Below are 20,984 nucleotides of genomic sequence, written 5' to 3' on the forward strand. Positions count from 1 at the left end.
TTACGAGACTTACAATTATACAATTATTATCTTATGGAACCCCAATTATATATATATATATATATATATATATTATCAAAATCATGATAGTAACATATAATTTCTCGTATTGGTGTGTCTAACCTGATTTCCATAAATATGGATCAATTAAAAGGTTATTGTTCCTTTATACCTACGTGTGAGAGAAAGAGGAAGGGTTTGAGTGGAAAACAAGCAAAACAAAAACCAACACTTTGATTTTTCCCCATATCAAGGCAAAGCATATATGCGACAGTTCACAACCTAAAAAAGACACGAGAAAAAAAATATTATTATGATTATATACACAGACGGTGATCATCTTCCATTCTTCCCTATAAAATAAATCTACTCATTACACCTTTTAACCCTTTTAAGCATTTCTTCAAGTGCACATCTCTAAGCAAAGTGATGAGTGTGTAGCAAAGTGAAGCTGCCAAAGAATCAATCTTTATGCCCAACCTAACCACTTGTCCCTTTATGCTCTTCCTTTCAACTATTCTAGCTAGAGCTTGTCCGAGGATGTCCTCCTCTTCCTCTCTCTTTATATATATATATAAGCTTCTGCTTTGTGGGTCTTTAATTTGGTACGGTGTCTTCATCAACATTTTAGTTCGCTAGCTTTGAGCTGCTGGTTTCTTTCGAAGTAATGGAAAGGAACATTCACTACTGCAACAGACTTTGCCACCTTCTGCTACTGCTGCTCCATCTTTCTTTTGCTGCTTATAATTGTGGTAAGTTTTTCTCATTCTATTACTGAATTATATTAAGAAAAAGTCTGACTAGCATCAACGAATTCATGATCATCACCATTATATCAGTCACTTATCATGAATGCAGCACCTATCAAGTGAGATCCACTAACTAATAGTGGCCACAAATTCTGTCTTACCATCTATAGTACAACTCATTCATTTCTAGTGATCTTTCATGAGGGTTTTTATTTTTTTCATTTTTTTTATTTCCACTTATTTTGTAAGTGTATGAAATCAAAAGGTTCAGTTATCATTCTCATCATTACAAAAATCTAAATGGGCATGCAGCTACTTATGCTGTGGCCGATTCCTTCAAGTCTAAGCATAGTTAATGTCTTATCTAATATTATATCTCATTATCAGACCAATGGAATCTCCCCTTTTGCTTTTTTTGCCACTGAATATTCATCATTATTATATTTGTGGAGTATAGATCATATAAGAGCATTAAATAGCCCAATGATTCAACAGTACTCCCCCAATCATCAGAGTCAGTAGCATTGTTTCTCTTTAATTTTTTTTAATGTTATATAAAATGAACAAAATACTGAGAAATGTAGTATTGAGAATCATTATATTGCATGCAGCCATGCATGATATTGATACAATTTTGTATTCACTTTTGAGCAGAAGCAAGAAAATCTATGCATGTACTTAGAGGACAAATGCACCCAACAAGTTCAATCATCCAACACATTAAAAAATTTAAAGTAACAAAGCACTTTGATATAGCTTCATTACTTCTGCAGAAAGAAACTATGGATCCATCTAACGCTGACCCTTATGTGAGTTCACCATTTTCTTTGCCACCTTATGATTCCTTATCCCCAATTCCATTGCCCGAAAATGCCCCTCCTTTTTGCATTTATCCCCCAAATACTCCTCTACCCCCTTCCACAACATTTCCAACTCCACCAGGATCAACACCTAATTTGCCACCCCCATCACCCTTCTCTTATCTACCACCTACTCTTCCCATCCCAAGCCCACCTCCAGGTCCATCAGGTGTGGTACCTAGCCCGCCCGAAACCACACCTCTCCCAAATCCACCCGAAATAATTCCTAGCCCACCCAGTCTCATTCCAGGCCCACCAACAACTTATGTACCTAGTCCAACAACTTATGTTCCAAGTCCTCCCTATTACGAGCCTAGTCCACCAAGTTACATTCCCAGCCCACCAACTTTTGTTCCATCTCCAACAGGGTACGTTCCTAGCCCTTTAATTTTTCTACCACCTGTGGTGTATCCACCACCAATAGGGCCACCACCTCCAAGAACAGGCCCACCACAGGCCCTATGGTGTGTAGCGAAGCCATCGGTGCCGGACCCAATCATTCAAGAAGCTATGAACTATGCTTGTGCATCTGGTGCAGATTGCGACTCGATTCAGCCCAGTAAATCATGCTTTGAGCCCAATACGTTGTTTGCACATGCTTCCTATGCCTTCAATAGCTACTGGCAAAGGACAAAGGTGGCTGGTGGCACTTGTTCCTTTGGAGGAACTGCCATGCTTGTTACTGTGGATCCAAGTAAGTTTCTGAAACAAATTTATTTTTGGTTAATTGCTCTTTGACAAGAGTTTAAATCCATAATCTAAAGACTATGAGATCATTTTGGTTCCATTAAATTAAAATTTATTGGCTTCTGAAATCACATTTGATGATATAGAACATTAAGAACTCCACTTTTTGCTTGTTTTTACAGGTTATGATGGTTGCCATTTTGTATACTCGTGATAAGATGAAGAAAATATTCAGTCTTTTGGAGAAGCCAAGAGGAAATAGTATAGAAGGTAGATCTCCTTTTCCTTCCATAAATTAATAAGAGATAGTGAAGCATAAAATTTTTGCAAGTAAATATTCATAGACGATTATGTAATTAGGTGGGTTGGAGATGAAAAATGGAATCCCCTCTTTTCTTTTGTAGGAGGACGACTCACCCTTTCCCTCTCTCTGTCTCAAAAAAATTGTAAGCAACATTTCTTGGATCATAAAGGAGATATTAGCAAAGTTTTTGGGAGTATATGTTAGTCCATTTATATATATTAATGATAAATATATTTAAAATTCTTAAAATTTGAGAGGTTTCAACTAAATTTAGATGCGATAAGATTATGTAAATATTTATAAATATGGTTGGATAATTATATTAATATAATCTTTTTTTTTTTTTTAAAAAAATATCATCTTATACTTTAATTAATTACTATTTTAAACATCAATTTATATTAAACAATAAAAAAGAACAAGTACATGGAAACCAAACGTCAACAGCAAAGCAATGGTAGGGAGCAGAAATGAGAGTGTACAATGGACAATTTGGTAATGTGCTTCTTATCAGAACGCACTTCCCATGTTATTTTATTTGAACTTCAATTGCCGCCACTTATCTTGCTCTTATGCGTCATCTCTTTACATTATAATACACACTAAAAGTTAGGAGACCGCATGTGTGATGAGGAGTTCAAATGGAAAGATAATTTTTGAAGAAAAATTATGTTGGATGGTATAAAGCTATAAAGGCATCTCAAACCCTACATTTCGAGTATTATAACATATTCTCATTCTACCAAAGCCATACATTTCATACTCACAATTTTTATATTATTTATTAAAATAAAGAAAATATATTTCATACATATGTGAGATAAAGAATATATGCTCCAAAAGTGTCGAATAATTTCTCCTATATTATATGCAATTAGATAGTGAGAGCATAGATTATATCAACTAGGGCAAACAACTTGTACTCGTCAAGTTTCTTCTTTTTTGGGTGTGTTTGGGTCATATTATTTTTGGATTGTAGTTTGATTTGAATCACCCATTGAATTGCTATAAAAAAAAAATCAAAATATTAATTTTTATTTTTTTGGGTTAAATTCGGTGGATATAATCAATTTAAATAGGTTAGTTTTGGATTAGTCATTGATTTTAGCCTCAATTAAACCTTCAATTTTTTGAGTCATTCAAATTTGAGTGTGGATTGAAATAGGTCAAAGGTCACTTCGGCTAGACAAACTTGATGGAATTGATGAGTTGAATCAAAATTTACCACCTCTGTCAACTATATTATTTTATTATTATTATTATTATTATTATTATTTATTTATTTAACCTTAGATAGATAAAACTCAAACTCAAAATTTCATAACTTTGAAAACAAATTTAATATCATTAGTTAAATTCATTGGTTAACTCCGCAAGTAGTTTGCGCTTAGCCAGTCCCAAGTCCGGATAAAAGAGGAGAGTTGCGGTAGGTGACAACCAGCATAAAAATTTCGTCACACCTTATGATATGGATTCAAATGATATAAACGTTGGGGCGTCCTCTACTTACGACGTGCTACATCAGAGTCCGGGTGTATTGAGAAATATGCAAGGGTGTAGGGCATCCACCAAAAGCAACGCGCCATGTCGACGCCTGGATGTGGTGTTAAATGAGCAAGGGTTCCCACATCATGGACGGGTGTGGATAAAGAAGTTAGTCCATAGGACATATTGTAGAACAGATAGTGGAACAGAACACAAGATAGACATAGAAAACAATAGAAAATATCATAGAAGGAGACCAATTAGGAAGGATCAGGATAGGAGGAGGATCAGGGTTGGTACTTGGAATGTTGCATCACTTACAGAAAAATTAATGGAGCTTGTGGATACCTTGGAAAGGAGAAGGGTGAATATTGCTGGCATTCAGGAGATTAAATGGGTAGGAGAGAAAAGCAAGGAAGTGGGTAATTCAGGTTACAAACTGTGATTTGTCGAAAAGGAGAGAAACAAGATTGGAGTGGGCATAATCATAGACAGAACATTGAAAGACGCTATAATAGCTGTGAAAAGAGTAGGAGATAGAATTATACTAGTAAAGCTAGTACTAAAAGGAGAAATAATAAATGTAATTAGTGTTTATGCCCCACAAATAGGATTAGATAGTGAGAGTAAATAAAGATTTTGGGAAGATATGGATGATTTAATGCAAAGTATACCGAATGAAGAGAATGTTTTCATTGGTAGAGATCTAAATGGACATGTAAGAAGTGATAGGCAAGGTTATGAGAATGTTCATGGAGGTTTTGGTTTTAGCAGTCGAAATGAGGAGGAAAAAAACATCTTGGATTTTGCTATAGCATACGACTTATTACTAGCAAATACCTACTTTATAAAAAGAGAGTCATATTTAGTGACTTTCAAAAGTGGACAACATAGAAGCCAAATCGACTTCCTCTTAACTAGGAAGACAAATAGAGCTCTATGCAAGGATTGCAAGGTCATTCCAGGAGAGGCTTTAACAAGTCAACATCGGTTAGTGGTCTTGGATGTCAAGTTTAGAAACAATTCAAGTAAGGTCAGAAGAAATAGTGTAATTCGAATAAAGTGGTGGGAGTTCAAAGGAGTAAAGCAAGTGAAGTTCAAAAATGAGCTTCTCGAGTCCGAAGCATGGAAGCTAGATATGGAGGCCAATGATATATGGATACAGATGGCATCAAATATTAGAGAAGTAACTAGAAAAGTATTTAGAGAGTCTAAAGGACATGAACCACCCTCAAAAGAGAGATTGTGATAGAATGAGAAAGTACAAAAGGCAGTTAAGAGAAAAAGGGAATGGTATAAGAAATTATCTAAATGTGATAGTAATGAGGCATATAAATAGTACAAGATAGCAAAGAAAGAGGCAAAAAAGACAATTAGTCAAGCAAGAGCACAGGCCTTTGAAAAATTATATGAGAAACTTGAAACTAAATAAGGGGAGAAAGATATTTCTACATTAGCAAGGAGGAGAGAAAGGAAATGTCAAGTTCTCAATTAGGTGCATTAAGGATAAAGAAGGAAAAACGTTGGTGAAAGATGAGGACATTAAAGAAAGATGAAAAAATTATTTTAATGATCTCTTTAATAATAGTCAAAATGGTAATAGCATGAATATAGACTATAGAACAATAGAAAAGAATGTGAATTATACTAGAAGGATTAGAGCTTTAGAAGTAAAGGAAGCACTTAAGAGAATGAAAGTGGGCAAAGCCTGTGGACTCGATGGAATACCAATTGAAGTGTAAAAGTGTTTGGGAGATATGAGAGTGACATGGTTAACTAAATTATTTAATAAGATTCTCAACTCAAAGAAAATGCCTGATGAATGGAGGAGGAGTATTTTAGTAACTATTTTTAAAAATAAGGAAGACATACAGAGTTGCTCAAACTATAGGGGAATTAAACTCATGAGCCATACTATGAAGTTGTGGGAGAGAGTTGTGGAGCATCGACTACGTCATGATACTTCTATCTCTCTCAATCAATTTGGCTTCATGCCCGGTCGTTCAACTATGGAAGCAATCTTTTTCATTAGAAGCTTGATGGAGAAATATAGAGATGTGAAGAAAGATCTACACATGGTTTTTATTGATTTAGAGAAAGCTTATGATAGTATTCCAAGAGATGTCTTATGGAAAGTGTTAGAACAAAAGAGGGTATCTATTAGGTACAAACAAGTGTTGAAAGATATGTATGAAGGAGCAACTACTATTGTGTGCATAGTGCGATGGGACACAAGAGATTTTCCAATCTCAGTTGGATTAGACCAAGGATCAGCTATAAGCCCTTACCTTTTTACATTAGTTTTATATAAATTGACGAAACATATACAAAAGAGTATTACTTGGTGCATGATGTTTGCGGATGATATTGTTCTGATAGATGAAACGCGAGAAGGAGTCAATAGAAAGCTAGAGCTTTGGAAAAGTACTCTAGAGTCAAAGGGCTTTAAGTTAAGTAGAATAAAGACAGAATACATGCATTGCAAGTTCAGTGAAGGCCAAACTGGTGATAGGGAAGGAGTTAGTTTGGATGGAGTGGTACTGTCCTAAAGTAATCACTTTAAATGTCTCGGTTCAGTCCTTCAAGTAGATGGGGGGATGTGAGGAAGATGTTAGTCATAGGATTAAAGCCGGATGGATGAAGTGGAGACGTGCCATGGGAGTTTTATGTGATCCTAAGATTCCCAATAAGTTGAAAAGAAAATTTTACTGTGCAGCCATACGATTGGCCATGTTATATGATGTGAGTGTTGGGCACTGAATGAGTCGTATGCGTCTAAGATAAGAGTTGCAAAGATGAGACTATTAAGGTGGATGAGTGGCCATACTAGACTAGATAAAGTCCGTAATGAGAGTATTAGAGAAAAGGTAGGAGTGATGCTAATTGAGGATAAGTTGAGAGAAGGGAGATTGAGGTGGTTTGGTCATATGAAGTGTAGATATACGAAGGCTTCAGTTAGACAAGTAGAGCACATTAGGTTAGAGGATAGAAAGAAAAAAAGGGGTAGACCTAAATTGACTTAGAGGAGAGTAGTACAACATGACCTAGAAGCATTACACATTTCTGAGAATTTAACCCAAAATCATTTATAGTGGAGAAAGCGAATCCATATAGCCGACCCTAAATTTTTGGGATAAAGGCTTAGTTGAGTTGAGTTGAGTTAAATTCATTGGTTAATGAATACAATGATTTCAATTTCATTCATCAAAAGAGATACTAATAAACCCCTTATTAGAGTTGTATATATCTAAATATAACATTAAAAAAAAGCCTTATAAAAAAACTAAGAGCATATTGGACATTAAGATTAAAGCATTTTTTTTTTAAGATTCTCTTTCAAATGATGTTAAAAAAATAGTTTAAAAATATAATTTTTATAATTAAAATATAATAATTTAATATAAAAATAATTTTTCAACTCTGAATAATTCTTCAACTATTACAAATAGTACATATAAAGAGAGTTTTTACAAATTAGATTTATCTAAAAATAGTAGCACTCAAAGTGTTTCTCAAAATACCTATAATAAATTTCTCACTATTATTGTTACTCCCCTTTTTAGGAGACTTTCCTAAAACTCATATAAACTCTCTCTCAATTTTCTCAAAACTATAAGTTTTAGATTACTCTTCAGGAATTTGAGCTACTGAAGATGGTTGAGCTTTTGCCTATTTATAAGTGAGGGAACACAAGTTCAAATTGGATTCCCTATCCCAAATTGCATATCACCATATTAAAGGAGCGGAAGCATGGTAATTGGTTCATTAGAGCATTGAATTTTAAAATTTTTCTTCTAGGGTTTCATGCATCATGCCACATCTGTTATGTGCCTAATTAATTTCAATGCTCAATTGCATATTAAAACACTTTTAATATGTATTAGGATCTTCATTTTCTATTTAAGATTGTGAATTAACAAATTAATTCAATTAAACCCTAGTTTGAAAGAGGAGTTTGGGTACTAACCTCTTTGATGCACTATGGATGCAATTGACACCTTTATGAAGCTCCTAGGACCCCAAGTGTTGTCCCTCTAACTTGTCCATAATAAGATCACCAATGGGCAGCCCCTAATTTTGCTTCTCAAGCCTTGCCAACCAATTATAATTTGGGGTTTTACTTTTAGAGAGGTTATATGTGTGTTAGGACACTAGAAATAATTTCTAGCAATTTTAATTCAAAGGGAATGAATGATTTTTCTTTGAATTGATGAAGAAAGCAAGAAGAGGAGAGGGGAGAGAGGTGCCGCCACCATTGAGACAAGAGAGAGTTATGTGTTTCTTCTTTTCTTTTCCCTTTTATAATTAGTTCAAATAATCACTTAAACTATTTACCACATGTCACCACCACATTGCATCTTATTTTTAATTGACTTAATCACATTAAGCCAAGTGTCAAAGCTAGACTTAATCTCAACTTTAATCACCTTGCATGATAGGAAGACAAATGACAAACTTATATGATGCCATGTGTCACCATCTCATGGTGCCACATGTCACCATGTGAAATGACCAAATTACCCTTATGTTTTAATTTTGAGTTCTCAACCCAAAATAATTATTTCTCCTCTTCTAATCAACTTATATCAAATATAAATCAATTAATTAATCTCCATTAATTAATTTCTCATAATTAAATTCATATTTAAATACTTTAAATATAAATTTAACTTATACTATACATCCAATAACCTAGATTTGGTTTCAAGCTATGCTTGGGACTTTGCAATCTTATTGCAAACCAAACTTATTTAATTAATTAATTAAACTCTTTAATTAATCAATTAAATCACATTCAACTTGGTGTGTAACACCCTCCCGGTAACTACTCCGTACATCCTGCTGTTCCGGTGACCAGTGTTGGTCCGGACAGCTAGAATGTCCGGAAAAATATTTAAACTAAAGTGAGGGACCATAATTAACTCAAATATTAATAAGAAAAATTTGGTAAAAATTTTAGAAATAAAATACAACCAAGTTAAACGAGCCGGTGCCCTAGCGATGGGTAACCAGAGGGAAGTTGCGGTTCTCGCAACGAGGAGCCCTAGACCCGGGGAAAAATTCATAAAATAATTTTTGGGACTCCAGAGAAGGGTCATTGAGGTTTCTATGGCATTAGAATGCCAAGAAAATATTTAGAAAAATTTTTCAATCGGTACAGACAATTTGACCCGTTAAGCCAAACGGAGGGCATTTTGGTCATTTCGCCTTCAGAGGTGATTTTTGGCCGACTTGTCCAGTTGAGTAAATAATTAATATGACATAAAATATGAATAAACATTACTAGAAATTAAATTGAAAATGAGTAGTGATGAAAAGAAAAGAAAAATGAAATAAAATGCCAAATATGACATATTATGATGTCATTTAAAAAGCTTTCTCCTATCATAATAAAATAACCAATTAATTAAGTAATGAAAGGGACAAAATAAAGACCAAAGGAAACAAAAACACAGCAGCCATTTTTCCCATTCCAGCCGCACCATAGCAAGGAAGAAACCCTCCATTTTTCTTCTTTCATTCAAGCTTAAGAAACTCTCACACTTTACCTCAAAACCCTAAGTCACTTTCACTAAAATTCATCCTAGCACCTTGCATAATCTTTTGGCAGCCAAGAAAAGGAAAGGAAGTGAAGTTTTGAGCTTGGAAAAAATCTGCCTACAAGAGGTTAGTGCATATATGTATTTAAAACTCATTAATTCCATGATTGAGACTTGTAATAGATGAGAAATTGTGAAATAAATGAAACAAATTCATGTGTATGTCCACCATAGAATTCGACAGCCCTAATGAAGGAATGGTTTTGATTGTTTTGTTGGACTTAAAGTGGATTAGAAATGATGTTTAAGATATATATCTACATGGATAATAAATTGGTATGCTAACTAAGGCATCTTGTAGAAAACATAATGTGAAGCTAGGGTTTTGGGGAGTGAAAATTGACTTGGCTTATGAAATTGTTAGAGAACATTTTAATGGTCAATTAGTGACCATTTTAGGTAAGTTGACCATAATATGGACTGAAAAATAGCATGGAAAAGTGAATGACTATGCTGCCTAGGGACAGCAACAATGGTGACTGAGATTCCAGTCCAATTAGACAGCCATAACTTTGGCTGTGTTGGTCCAATTGGTGTTTGGCCAATTGGACATGAAACTAGGCTTATAATGGCACATTTTTGTTGAAGAAACCATGCCCAAAAGACCAAAGCAAGAGGACCAAAAGACCAAAGCAAGAGGACCAAAAGTTGGTCCCAATCCGGATACCCTGCAACAGCACCTGCAGAAATGACCAAATGAACAGTAACTATTCATTTGGCCATAACTCACTGTAGATATGGTCAATTGACCTGAAATTTTTACAGCGACAAGTTAAGACCTAGACAAACAACTTTCATGAAGGAACCTACCCCAAATTATGACCAGAACCAATTCAAAAATGCAATTAGAGTCACTGTTTATGTTACTGTAGATTTGGTAATTCTGCAGTTTTGGAAATCCGGCCAGCTGTGGTTTTTGGAGCATATCTGGAGCTTCAAAACTCCAAATGGAGTGATTCAAAAAAGAAAATTCAACTAGAAAAAATAAGGAACAACTTTCATGTTTACCATTTCCTCAAATTCCCACTACAACAGGGCCCAATAGAACAGTAAAGTTGGGTCACAAAAACTGAAATTTCTGCCCTCTTAGATTTAAGTTGAGAAATGGTAATGGTGACCAATTCCAACAAGTTTTAAAAGCCAAATGTGGTATGTTGGGAGTGCCAAAGTCAATGTACATATTTTCTATCTAAAAGTCAACATTTTTGTTGACCAATGAGGTGAATAGTAACACCAAAACTTGAAATTCACAAATTGAAGAATTTAAAAGTTTCAAATGCCCTAGTATACCTAACAAGATTGGTTTGGATAGTTTGGCATGCCAATAGGGTTCAGTTAGCAGTACTGCACATGGCAATATGCCATTCTGTGATTTTATGGTTTTTAGCCATTCTGACCTTGTATTGAGATTTGGCCTTGTGCCTGATGTATTCTGACTTGTTAGCTATTTGCATTGCCGGAGATGCATATGTGACCGATGGTGTGACGGCCCAAGGTACTAGATACCCAGTGCCAGTTTACCCGTTATCCAGTCCAGTCGTTCAGTAGAGGTTACTTGGGCAACCAAATGAATGAAAGTGAACAAAATTAATGAATATAATGGATATACCAATACCAAACAAATAAAACATATACATTCACTACATATTCATTTTCTGCTATTTTCTTTTATTTTATTATTGCACCATTAAGCATTATTGCTTAGCGCGTTGCTTTTGCCACGCGTAGGTACTGGAGATACTGATCGTGAGCCCAGTAGACCACAGACTGGGTGAGTCCATCCTGCAGTTCTGCACAGTGTCCGTGTCACCTCAACTTCTGCAGTGCATTGGTAGGACACTAGGTGTCATTTTGATATTTTGTAGCAAATTTTTACTTCCTCATATGTATTTGAACTTATGTAATGTATTTTGATGTTCATGTAAATAATGAAAGTTATGGTTAAGAATGCAAAATTTGAGCATTTATTTATTGTTTGTATATGAGTATTATGAGAAATGAATGTTTGAGAAATGAAAAAGTTGTTGAGAATCATATTGAGATTTGAATATTGGAGTTTGAGATGATTGAATACAATTATTGGAAGTGTTTTTCACAGGTTTCGAAGAACTGTTTTCTCTATTTTTAGCCGGTACTCTGCCGGATTTTCTTTAAAATTTTCGGAACCTCAAATAAAATTCAATTTCAATAAATGACTTAAATGAACCATATTTCACAAGTTATATTCAAAACTATGATAAAAATTAATTAAGGTATATTAGAGTGTGCCGGTACACCGTGTGACTTTGCTTACTCGGGTATACTGTACACGGGTAAGGGGTGTCACATGGTGATTAACTTGTGTATGTGTGTGACTCACTAGGCTCATCACTAATTGACAATGAGATATGATATTAACTCTTAATATCATCAGAACTCTTTCTTACCATAAATGATTTTTTTTAAAATCATTTTAGGCACCTCATAGACCATGGTTGACACCTAGCATAGCGTGCCATGGTCACCCAATCAGTAATAAGGAATACCTTAAATGAACCTTTAATCATATGTTACCATGCACTAGAATCTCTCTATTACAAAATCTCAATTCGAGCTAGAGTCATGGTTAATATCAAACCCCATTTGCTATGAACATTATGTTCTCTTTTAATTCCAGTTCTTGATTAATTAGATTTTTCTTATCAGAATCTCTTTTCTGACTAAATCTGTTTGTCCTTGCCAGGAACTTGAAACATCAAGAACAATTAAATGAACATAAGATTTTATCCCTATTTACTTAGGATAACAGATTCCATCTTGATCAACAGCTATCTCCATATATAACTAGTAGGAGCTAACACATGCCCATATACCCATACATAGTACAAGTATGAAAGCAGTATCAAACTCAAACCACCTAATATACAAGATAACGGTGTTATCTCAGATCTAAAGATTATATGCACTGATATGATATATGACAATACATTGATAAGAGTAAACTCCATGTGCTTGTCATATGCATCACTGGTTCGGCCTACTTATCATGTATAAGTGCCTATCATGTTTGTTATGTGGCATGAGGCTCACCACTCCATCTTATTTATATCTCATATAAATACCTTGGGAATAAACATGATTACAATCTTTCTGGATAAGTCATGTCCTTTGTGAAGTATCCTCAATTGTGAACCAATTAATGATACTTTGTACTAGAAATACTGTCACTCATATTCTTAACAACTTAAGAATAGAATTTCTAACAAAATATCAATGGACATTTTCTATTACACATAAATATATTATGTAAACGAAAAAGTGAAATTGCCTTTTTATTAATAAAATATGTACAAGATATATTCAAAATGATATGCTATAGGGCATATTACTAATAATCTCCCACTAGCACTAGAGCCATTCATTACAATATCTTAGACCCATCTTCTCAAGATGTCGGTTTAACTAAGTTTGTGAAAAAGGCTTTGTGAATGGATCAGCTGATGCTATTTTCTGCATGGCTACATCGCCTCGCCCAACTATCTCTCTGATAATGTGGTAGTGCCTTTCTATGTGTTTGAATTTCTAGTGAGACCATGGTTCCTTAGCCTATATGAGCGCTTCATTGTTGTCACAGTAGAGAGGAACTGTTTACTTAATGGAAGGAACTACTGCAAGTTCTATCATGAACTTCTTTATCCAAACAGTCTCTTTTGCAGCATCTGATGCAGCAATGTGAAGGAGCGAAAGCATGAAAAACACAAGTTTATATCATTGAATTCAAAAATTTTCACCTAGGGTCACATGCATCATGCAAGATTTAATTTTATCTATTTGATTTCAATGATAAACAACATATTCAAACTCTTTTAATATGTTTTTGGATCTGTATTTGCCATTTAAAATTTTAGAATTAATCAGATTAATTTTAGAACCATAGATTAGATCAAGAACAAGTGCACTAACCTCTTGATACACTGCAGTGTGTTTGGCACCTTTGGGATGCATCTTTAGGACACCAGATGTTGTCCCTATAGCTTATCCACACCAAGATCACCTATGGCAGCCCTTGAACAGCTTCTAAAGCTTTTTTTATTAATTAGGAAGTCAAGTTTTGCCTTTTAAGAGATTAAAGATGTAAACAGGACACTAGAAATAATTTCTAGTATTTTTAATTCAAGAGATTATTTGCTAATCTCTTGGAATTGATGAGAGATGAAGAAGAAGAGAGAATGAGAGCCTCAAGGGTGGCGGCACAAAGGGAGGCAGCAGCTGGTTATAATTTTTCTTTTCATAACAACACTTAAATAGCTAGGTCACCACTTAAAGCCCTTGCCACATGTCACTTTCTAATTGGCTCTAGGTTTAATTGACCCAATCACATTGTGCCAAGTGTCAAACCTATATTTAATCTCATCTTACATGATTAAAAGACATTTGGCAAGCTTATGTGTAGTGCAATATGTCACAATCTCATGATGCCATATGTCACCTTGTGAAATGATCAAAATGCCCCTGTGTCTTAATTTTGAGTTCTCAACCCAAAATAATTATTTCTCTTCTTCTAATAAATTTATATAAAATATAAATCAATTAACTAATCTTTATTAATTAATTTTCTATTAATTAAATTCATATTTAAACACTTTAAATATAAATTTAACTTATACTATACATCCAATAATCTAGATTTGGTTTCAAGTCATGCTAGGGACTTTGCAATCTAATTGCAAACCAAACCTATTTAATTAATCAATTAAACTCTTTAATTAATTAATTAATTAAATCATATTTAATTTTGTAATTATTTGTGTATGTGTGTGACTTACTAGGCTCATCACTAATTGGCAATGAGATATGATATCAACTCTTAACATCATCAGAACTCTTTCTTACCATAAATGATTTCTCTAAACCATTTTATGCACCTCATAGACCATGGTTAACACCTAGCATAGCATGCCATGGCCACCCATTTAGTAATAAGATTTACCTTAAATGAACCTATAGTCATATGTCACCATGCACTAGAATCTCTCTGTTATAAAATCCCAATTCGAGCTGAAGTCATGGTTTATGTCAAACCCCATTTGCTACGAATATTATGTTCTCTTTTAATTCCAGTTCTTGATTAAAAAATTTTCTCATCAGAAACTCTTTTCTGATTAAATCTATCTGTCCTGGCTAGGAACTTGAAGCATCAAGAACAATTAAATGAACATAGGATTTTATCACTATTTACTTAGAGGAACAGATTCCATCTTGATTAACACCTACCTCCATATATAACTAGTAGGAGCCAACACATGCCCATATACCCATACACAGTACAATTATGAAAGCAGTATCAAACTCAAACCACCTATATACAAGATAACTGTGCTATCTCAGGTCTAAAGATTATATGCAATGATATGATTTATGACAATACATTGACAAGAGTAAACTCTATATGCTTGTCATAAGTGTCACTGGTTCGACCTACTTATCATGTACAAGTGCCTATCATGTTTGTCATATGGCATGAGACTCACCATTCCATCTTATTTATATCTCATATAAATAACTTGGGAACAAACATGAATACAATCTTTCTGGATAAGTCATGTCCTTATTATGAAGTATCCTTGATTGTGAACCTATTTATGATACTTTGTACTAGAAATACTGTCACTCATATTCTTAACAACTTAAGAATGGAATTTCTAACATAATATCAATGGACCTTTTCTATTACACATAAATATATTATGTAAATGGAAAAGTGGAAATGCCTTTTATTAATAAAAACAGGTACAAGATACATACTAAATGATATGCTCTAAGGCATACTACTAATAATCTTCCACTAGCACTAGAGCCATTCATTACAATATCTTAGACCCATCTTCTCAAGATGTCGGTCTAGCTGAGTCTGTGACATAGGCTTAGTGAATGGATCAGCTGGATTTTCAGCTGATGCTATTTTCTGCATAGCTACATCGCCTCGTCCAACTATTTCTTTGATAATGTGGTAACACCTTTCTATGTGTTTGGATTTCTGGTGAGATCGGGGTTCCTTAGCTTGTATGACTGCTTCACTGTTGTCACAGTGAAGTGGAACTGCTGACTCAATGGAAGGAACTACTGCAAGTTCTATCACGAACTTCTTTATCCAAACAGCTTCCTTTGCAGCATCTGATGCAGCAATATACTCAGCCTTGGTATTGGAATCTACAGTCATACTCTGTTTGGAACTCTTCCAACTGACTGCGCCTCCATTATAAATGAACACATACCCAGAGGTAGACTTTCTATCATCAATATCTGATTGGAAATCAGAATCAGTATAACCATCCAATTGTAAGTCTCCGCCTCCATAAATCAAGAATAAATCCTTAGTTTTTCTCAAGTATTTAAGGATATTCTTGACAGCTATCCAATGTTCCAAACCTGAATTGGATTGATACCTGCTAGTCAAACTAACAGCATATGTGATATCTGGCCTAGTACACAACATTGCATACATTAAACTTCCAATAGCCAAAGCATATGGAATCCTGGCCATTTTATCTCTTTCTTCAGGTGTCTTTGGAGACATCTCTTTAGAAAGGTGGATATCATGTCTTACTGATAACAATCCTCTCTTGGAATCAAGCATGTTAAGCCTCTTTAACACCTTTTCCAAGTATAGAATTTGGGATAAACCAATTATTCTTTTCGCTTTATCTCTATAAATGTGAATCCCATGAATATAGGTTGCCTCCCCTAAGTCTTTTATGGAGAATGTATTTGACAACCATACCTTTACAGTTGTCAACAAACCTGTGTCATTACCCATCAACAGTATGTCATCCACATATAAGATAAGGAAAGTGATAGCACTGTCACTAACCTTCTTATATACACATGGCTCATCCTCATTTTTGATAAATTCAAATGACTTAATGGCTTCATCAAAACGGATGCCAATTGAAAGAGCGGAAGCATGAAAAACACAAGTTTATATCATTGAATTAAAAAATTTTCACCTAGGGTCACATGCATCATGCAAGATTTATTTTTATTTATTTGATTTCAATGATAAACAATATATTAAAACTTTTTTAATATTTTTTTGGATCTGTATTTGCCATTTAAGATTTTAAAATTAATCAGATTAATTTTAGAACCCTAGATTAGATCAAGAACAAGTGCACTAACCTCTTGATGCACTGTAGTGTGTTTGGCACCTTTGGAATGCATCTTTAGGACACCAGATGTCGTCCCTCTAGCTTGTCCACACTAAGATCACCTATGGCAGCCCTTGAACAGCTTCTAAAGCTTTTTATATTGATTAGAAAATCAAGTTTTTCCTTTTAAGAGATTAAAGATGTAAACAGGATACTAGAAACAATTTCTAGTATTTTTAATTCAAGAGATTGTTTGCTAATCTCTTGGAATTGATGAGAGATGAAGAAGGAGAGAGAATGGAAGCCTCAAGGGTGGCGGCACAAAGGGAGGCAGTAGCTGGTTGTAATTTTTCTTTTCATAACAACACTTATATAGCTAGGTCACCACTTAAAACCCTTGCCACATGTCACCTTCTGATTGGCTCTAGGTTTAATTGACACAATCACATTGTGCCAAGTGTCAAACCTATATTTAATCTTAATTTTAATCATCTTACATGATTAAAAGACATTTGGCAAGCTTATGTGTAGTGCCATGTGTCACCATCTCATAGTGCCACATGTCACCCTTTGAAATGACCAAAATTCCCCTATCTCTTAATTTTGAGTTCTCAACCCAAAATAATTATTTCTCTTCTTTTAATCAATTTATATCAAATATAAATCAATTAATTAATCTTTATTAATTAATTTCTCATTAATTAAACTCATATTTAAACATTTTAAATATAAATTTAACTTATACTATACATCTAATAATCTATATTTGGTTTCAAGTCATGCTAGGGACTTTGCAATCTAATTGCAAACCAAACCTATTTAATTAATCAATTAAAATCTTTAATTAATTAATTAAATAATAATTAATTTGGTGATTACTTGTGTATGTGTGTGACTTACTAGGCTCATCACTAATTGGCAATGAGATATGATATCAACTCTTAATATCATCAGAACTCTTTCTTACCATAAATGATTTCTCTAAACCATTTTATGCACCTCATAGACCATGGTTAATACCTAGCATAGCATGCCATGGCCACCCAATTAGTAATAAGGTTTACCTTAAATGAACCTATAATCATATGTTACCATTCACTAGAATCTCTCTGTTACAAAATCCCAATTCGAGCTGGAGTCATGGTTTATGTCAAACCCCATTTGCTATGAATATTATGTTCTCTTTTAATTCTAGTTCTTGATTAAAAGATTTTCTCATCAGAAACTCTTTTCTGATTAAATCTATCTATCCTAGCCAGGAACTTGAAACATCAAGAACAATTAAATGAACATAGGATTTTATCCCTATTTACTTAGAGGAACACAATGTACTCGGCCTCTGTAGTGGAATCAGCTGTCGTGCTCTGTTTGAAACTCTTCCAACTGACTGCACCTCTATTCAAATGAACACAAACCTAGAGGTAGACTTTCTATCATGGACATCTGATTGAAAATCAGAATTAGTATAACTATCCAATTGCATGTCACCACCTCTATAAATCAAGAATAAATCCTTAGTTCTTCTCAAGTACTTAAGGATATTCTTGACAGCTATCCAGTGTTCCAAACCTGGACTGGATTGAAACCTGCTAGTCAAACTAACAGCATATGCGATATCTGCCACACCCTGCCCCTCTGTAAGGCATAACATGATCCCGTAGTATACCTAATGAATTACCAACTCCGTCTACTGATAACCCATTAAATACACTACAAGGGATTTTAAAAACTTTTTTTACTTCTTTTACAGTGGTGAGCACTATTTACAGGTGTTAAAAACTTTTTTGAATTGAATTGATAGAACTAACATATTTGAATTATTTGAAATTTCTGTAAAAATTTTGGCAGAGTGCCATCTGTATTTTGGATAAAACAGTTCTTCAGAAAACCTGTAAAAAGCACTTCAATATTTTTCCAAATCTCAACTCCAACATATTTCTCAACTCAAATCCACAGTGATTTTTCAAAGACTGTGATACAAGAAATATAATACAATTTTTATAAGCCAAAATAACTCATAATTATTTTACAACTTCAAGGTACAATTTGAATTTACAACTGCTCAAAATCAAAAACAATATGTACATACAGTGGTCATACATTACAGTACAAAATGCAAAATGTTGGTATAGTCATTATACCCGGTAATCTCTCGCTGGAGGTACTAGCAGCCTAGTCTGCTGCCCTGTCTGTCTGTCTACCTGCGACAGCAATAAAAAGCTATCGCTGAGACAATGTCTCAGTGGTGCACAACATTAACCAAATACATCTTTAAATCACAATTCATAAATCATACAAATAGTGGATACTTAAAACCATAGTTAATTTCAAGACAGTAATTGTCAATAAGAATTTAAACTCCATTTCTCAATATCACAATAAATTTCAATAAGTCAGATCATGGTTGAATTCAAAAGACAGTATATGTCAATAAGAGTTTAAATTCATTTCACAATCTCACAATACATATCAATAAATCACACACAGCTTAATCATGTTCCAAAGTTCAATTCGTCCCAAAAGCCAATGGCTAATGAGGTATTCAATTCGTCCCAAAAGTCGATGATTAATGAGGAATAACATAGCTAGCTAGCAAAAATATGAGTACTCATCCAATTCGTCCTCAACAGGCACACACCTCAACACTTCAGCCAGAGAGGGAATTCAATTCTTCCCACTAGACAAGCTAGCGAGGAATACAATCAATATACATGATAGCTGTGGTTTCAAACTATTTCCAATGCTTTTCAATCAATAAGTATCCATCAATATCATTCAAACAATTTCTCACGATTTCAAACCATTTACAGTGCCTTTCAAGCGATAAATATCCATCAAATATCATTCAAACAATTTTTCACAGTTTCACAATTTAAAACAATAATATACAACTAGTCAAAATTTATTTCAATTGAAAATAATTCAAAGAAATAGCTGTTGTGCACAAACCTCTGATAATTGTCTCCTGATCTGGACTCAGTGTTTCCTTCCCTTTCCCTGAGTCTTTACTAACTGAGAAACACAATTTGAAGTGTTTCAGTACTAAATTAAACTGTCTCTATCGATAATGTTGATAAGTAATTCACTGAAAGCTATTATTTACTTAATCACCTAATATATCGACCCTCGATGCGTTCTAGGTAAATTAGGTTTTAACGTTACTAATATGTCACATTCGATAGTCTTTTAGGGTTGGTACATGTTACCAATTTCATTTCCTTGTTTAGTGCATTTTATTGCAACTTGCTGGATTCCGGGATACTAGTTTAACCTAGCCGGACGACCTAGTTCCCTCGGTTTTCGAGTTTCGGTCAAAACTACAAACTTGTAGGTCTATGTCTTATGGAACGCGGGGCAAAATTTTAGGTCATTCTGAGTTATGTAGACCAAGTTATGGTCATTTTACTATTGCTGGTCAAATGGCATCAAATTAGGTCATTTTAGGTCAAATTTGGTCAACTTTGGTTCGGCCAGTTTTTGGACCCGAACTTGTGCAAGCTGTTTGACTTGCTTATGGTCATTTCTGGGCTTTGGTGTCTTCATAAGACTTGTAGGTATGGGTCTTAAATATTCATGGTTAAAATTTCAGGTCAATTGGACCTGTTTTGAGTGAGTTATGGCCTAAACACTAACTGCTGCCCAATTGGTCAATTTTTAGGTCTCAATTGTACTTAATCCGGATTTGGTCATTTTTCAAGTTACCTTGCAAGCAGAATTTTGGTATGTTTCCTTCATGAAAGTTGGCACATTTTGTGCCTAGTTTCACCTCCAATTGGTCTCATACCAATTGGAGTTACACATTTAAAGTTATGGCTAAAATGCATGTTGTCCTTAATTACATTGCTTATACATGTATCAATTACACATTTACCTTACTCTAAGTCCACTTCCCTTACCAATTCTGATTTGGTACATTACCAAAACCATTTACTACTTCACCTTAAAGTTACTTTGGGCAGAATACAACATCCTTAATACACCAAATGAAGTCCTAACTCACAAAGTCCAAATACAACAATAGATACACATAAAACTCCTAATTATTACATACAATTTCCACAACCAATTTACATACATGTTCATCAACCCTCAATATCACAATTCATCCAACATCTTCATGAATTCAAACATTCATTAAGGAGTCCCAAGGCTGCTGAAATGCTCCACAATGC

General features: G+C 34.2%; 1 protein-coding gene across 1 annotated transcript; it reads left to right on the plus strand.

Annotated features, from left to right (window-relative positions):
* The first annotated feature begins 615 nt into the window (after positions 1-615).
* Positions 616-2,790, plus strand: LOC110642111 (vegetative cell wall protein gp1). The gene is made up of 3 exons (XM_021794062.2): positions 616-752; positions 1,404-2,303; positions 2,479-2,790. The coding sequence occupies exons 1-3, from the start codon at positions 668-670 to the stop codon at positions 2,508-2,510; spliced, it is 1,017 nt and encodes a 338-aa protein (XP_021649754.1). The 5' UTR covers positions 616-667; the 3' UTR covers positions 2,511-2,790.
* Positions 2,791-20,984: the final 18,194 nt, after the last annotated feature.

Source organism: Hevea brasiliensis, chromosome 4 (genome assembly GCF_030052815.1).
Source record: "Hevea brasiliensis isolate MT/VB/25A 57/8 chromosome 4, ASM3005281v1, whole genome shotgun sequence".
Classification (NCBI taxonomy): domain Eukaryota; kingdom Viridiplantae; phylum Streptophyta; class Magnoliopsida; order Malpighiales; family Euphorbiaceae; genus Hevea; species Hevea brasiliensis.

Excerpts from the sequence above, each read along its gene's own strand:
- LOC110642111 (XM_021794062.2), top strand. The coding sequence starts at position 668 with ATGGAAAGGAACATTCACTACTGCAACAGACTTTGCCACCTTCTGCTA. Across the intron at positions 753-1,403 it reads TTTTGCTGCTTATAATTGTG|AAGCAAGAAAATCTATGCAT; the intron begins GTAAGTTTTTCT and ends ACTTTTGAGCAG. Across the intron at positions 2,304-2,478 it reads GCTTGTTACTGTGGATCCAA|GTTATGATGGTTGCCATTTT; the intron begins GTAAGTTTCTGA and ends TTGTTTTTACAG.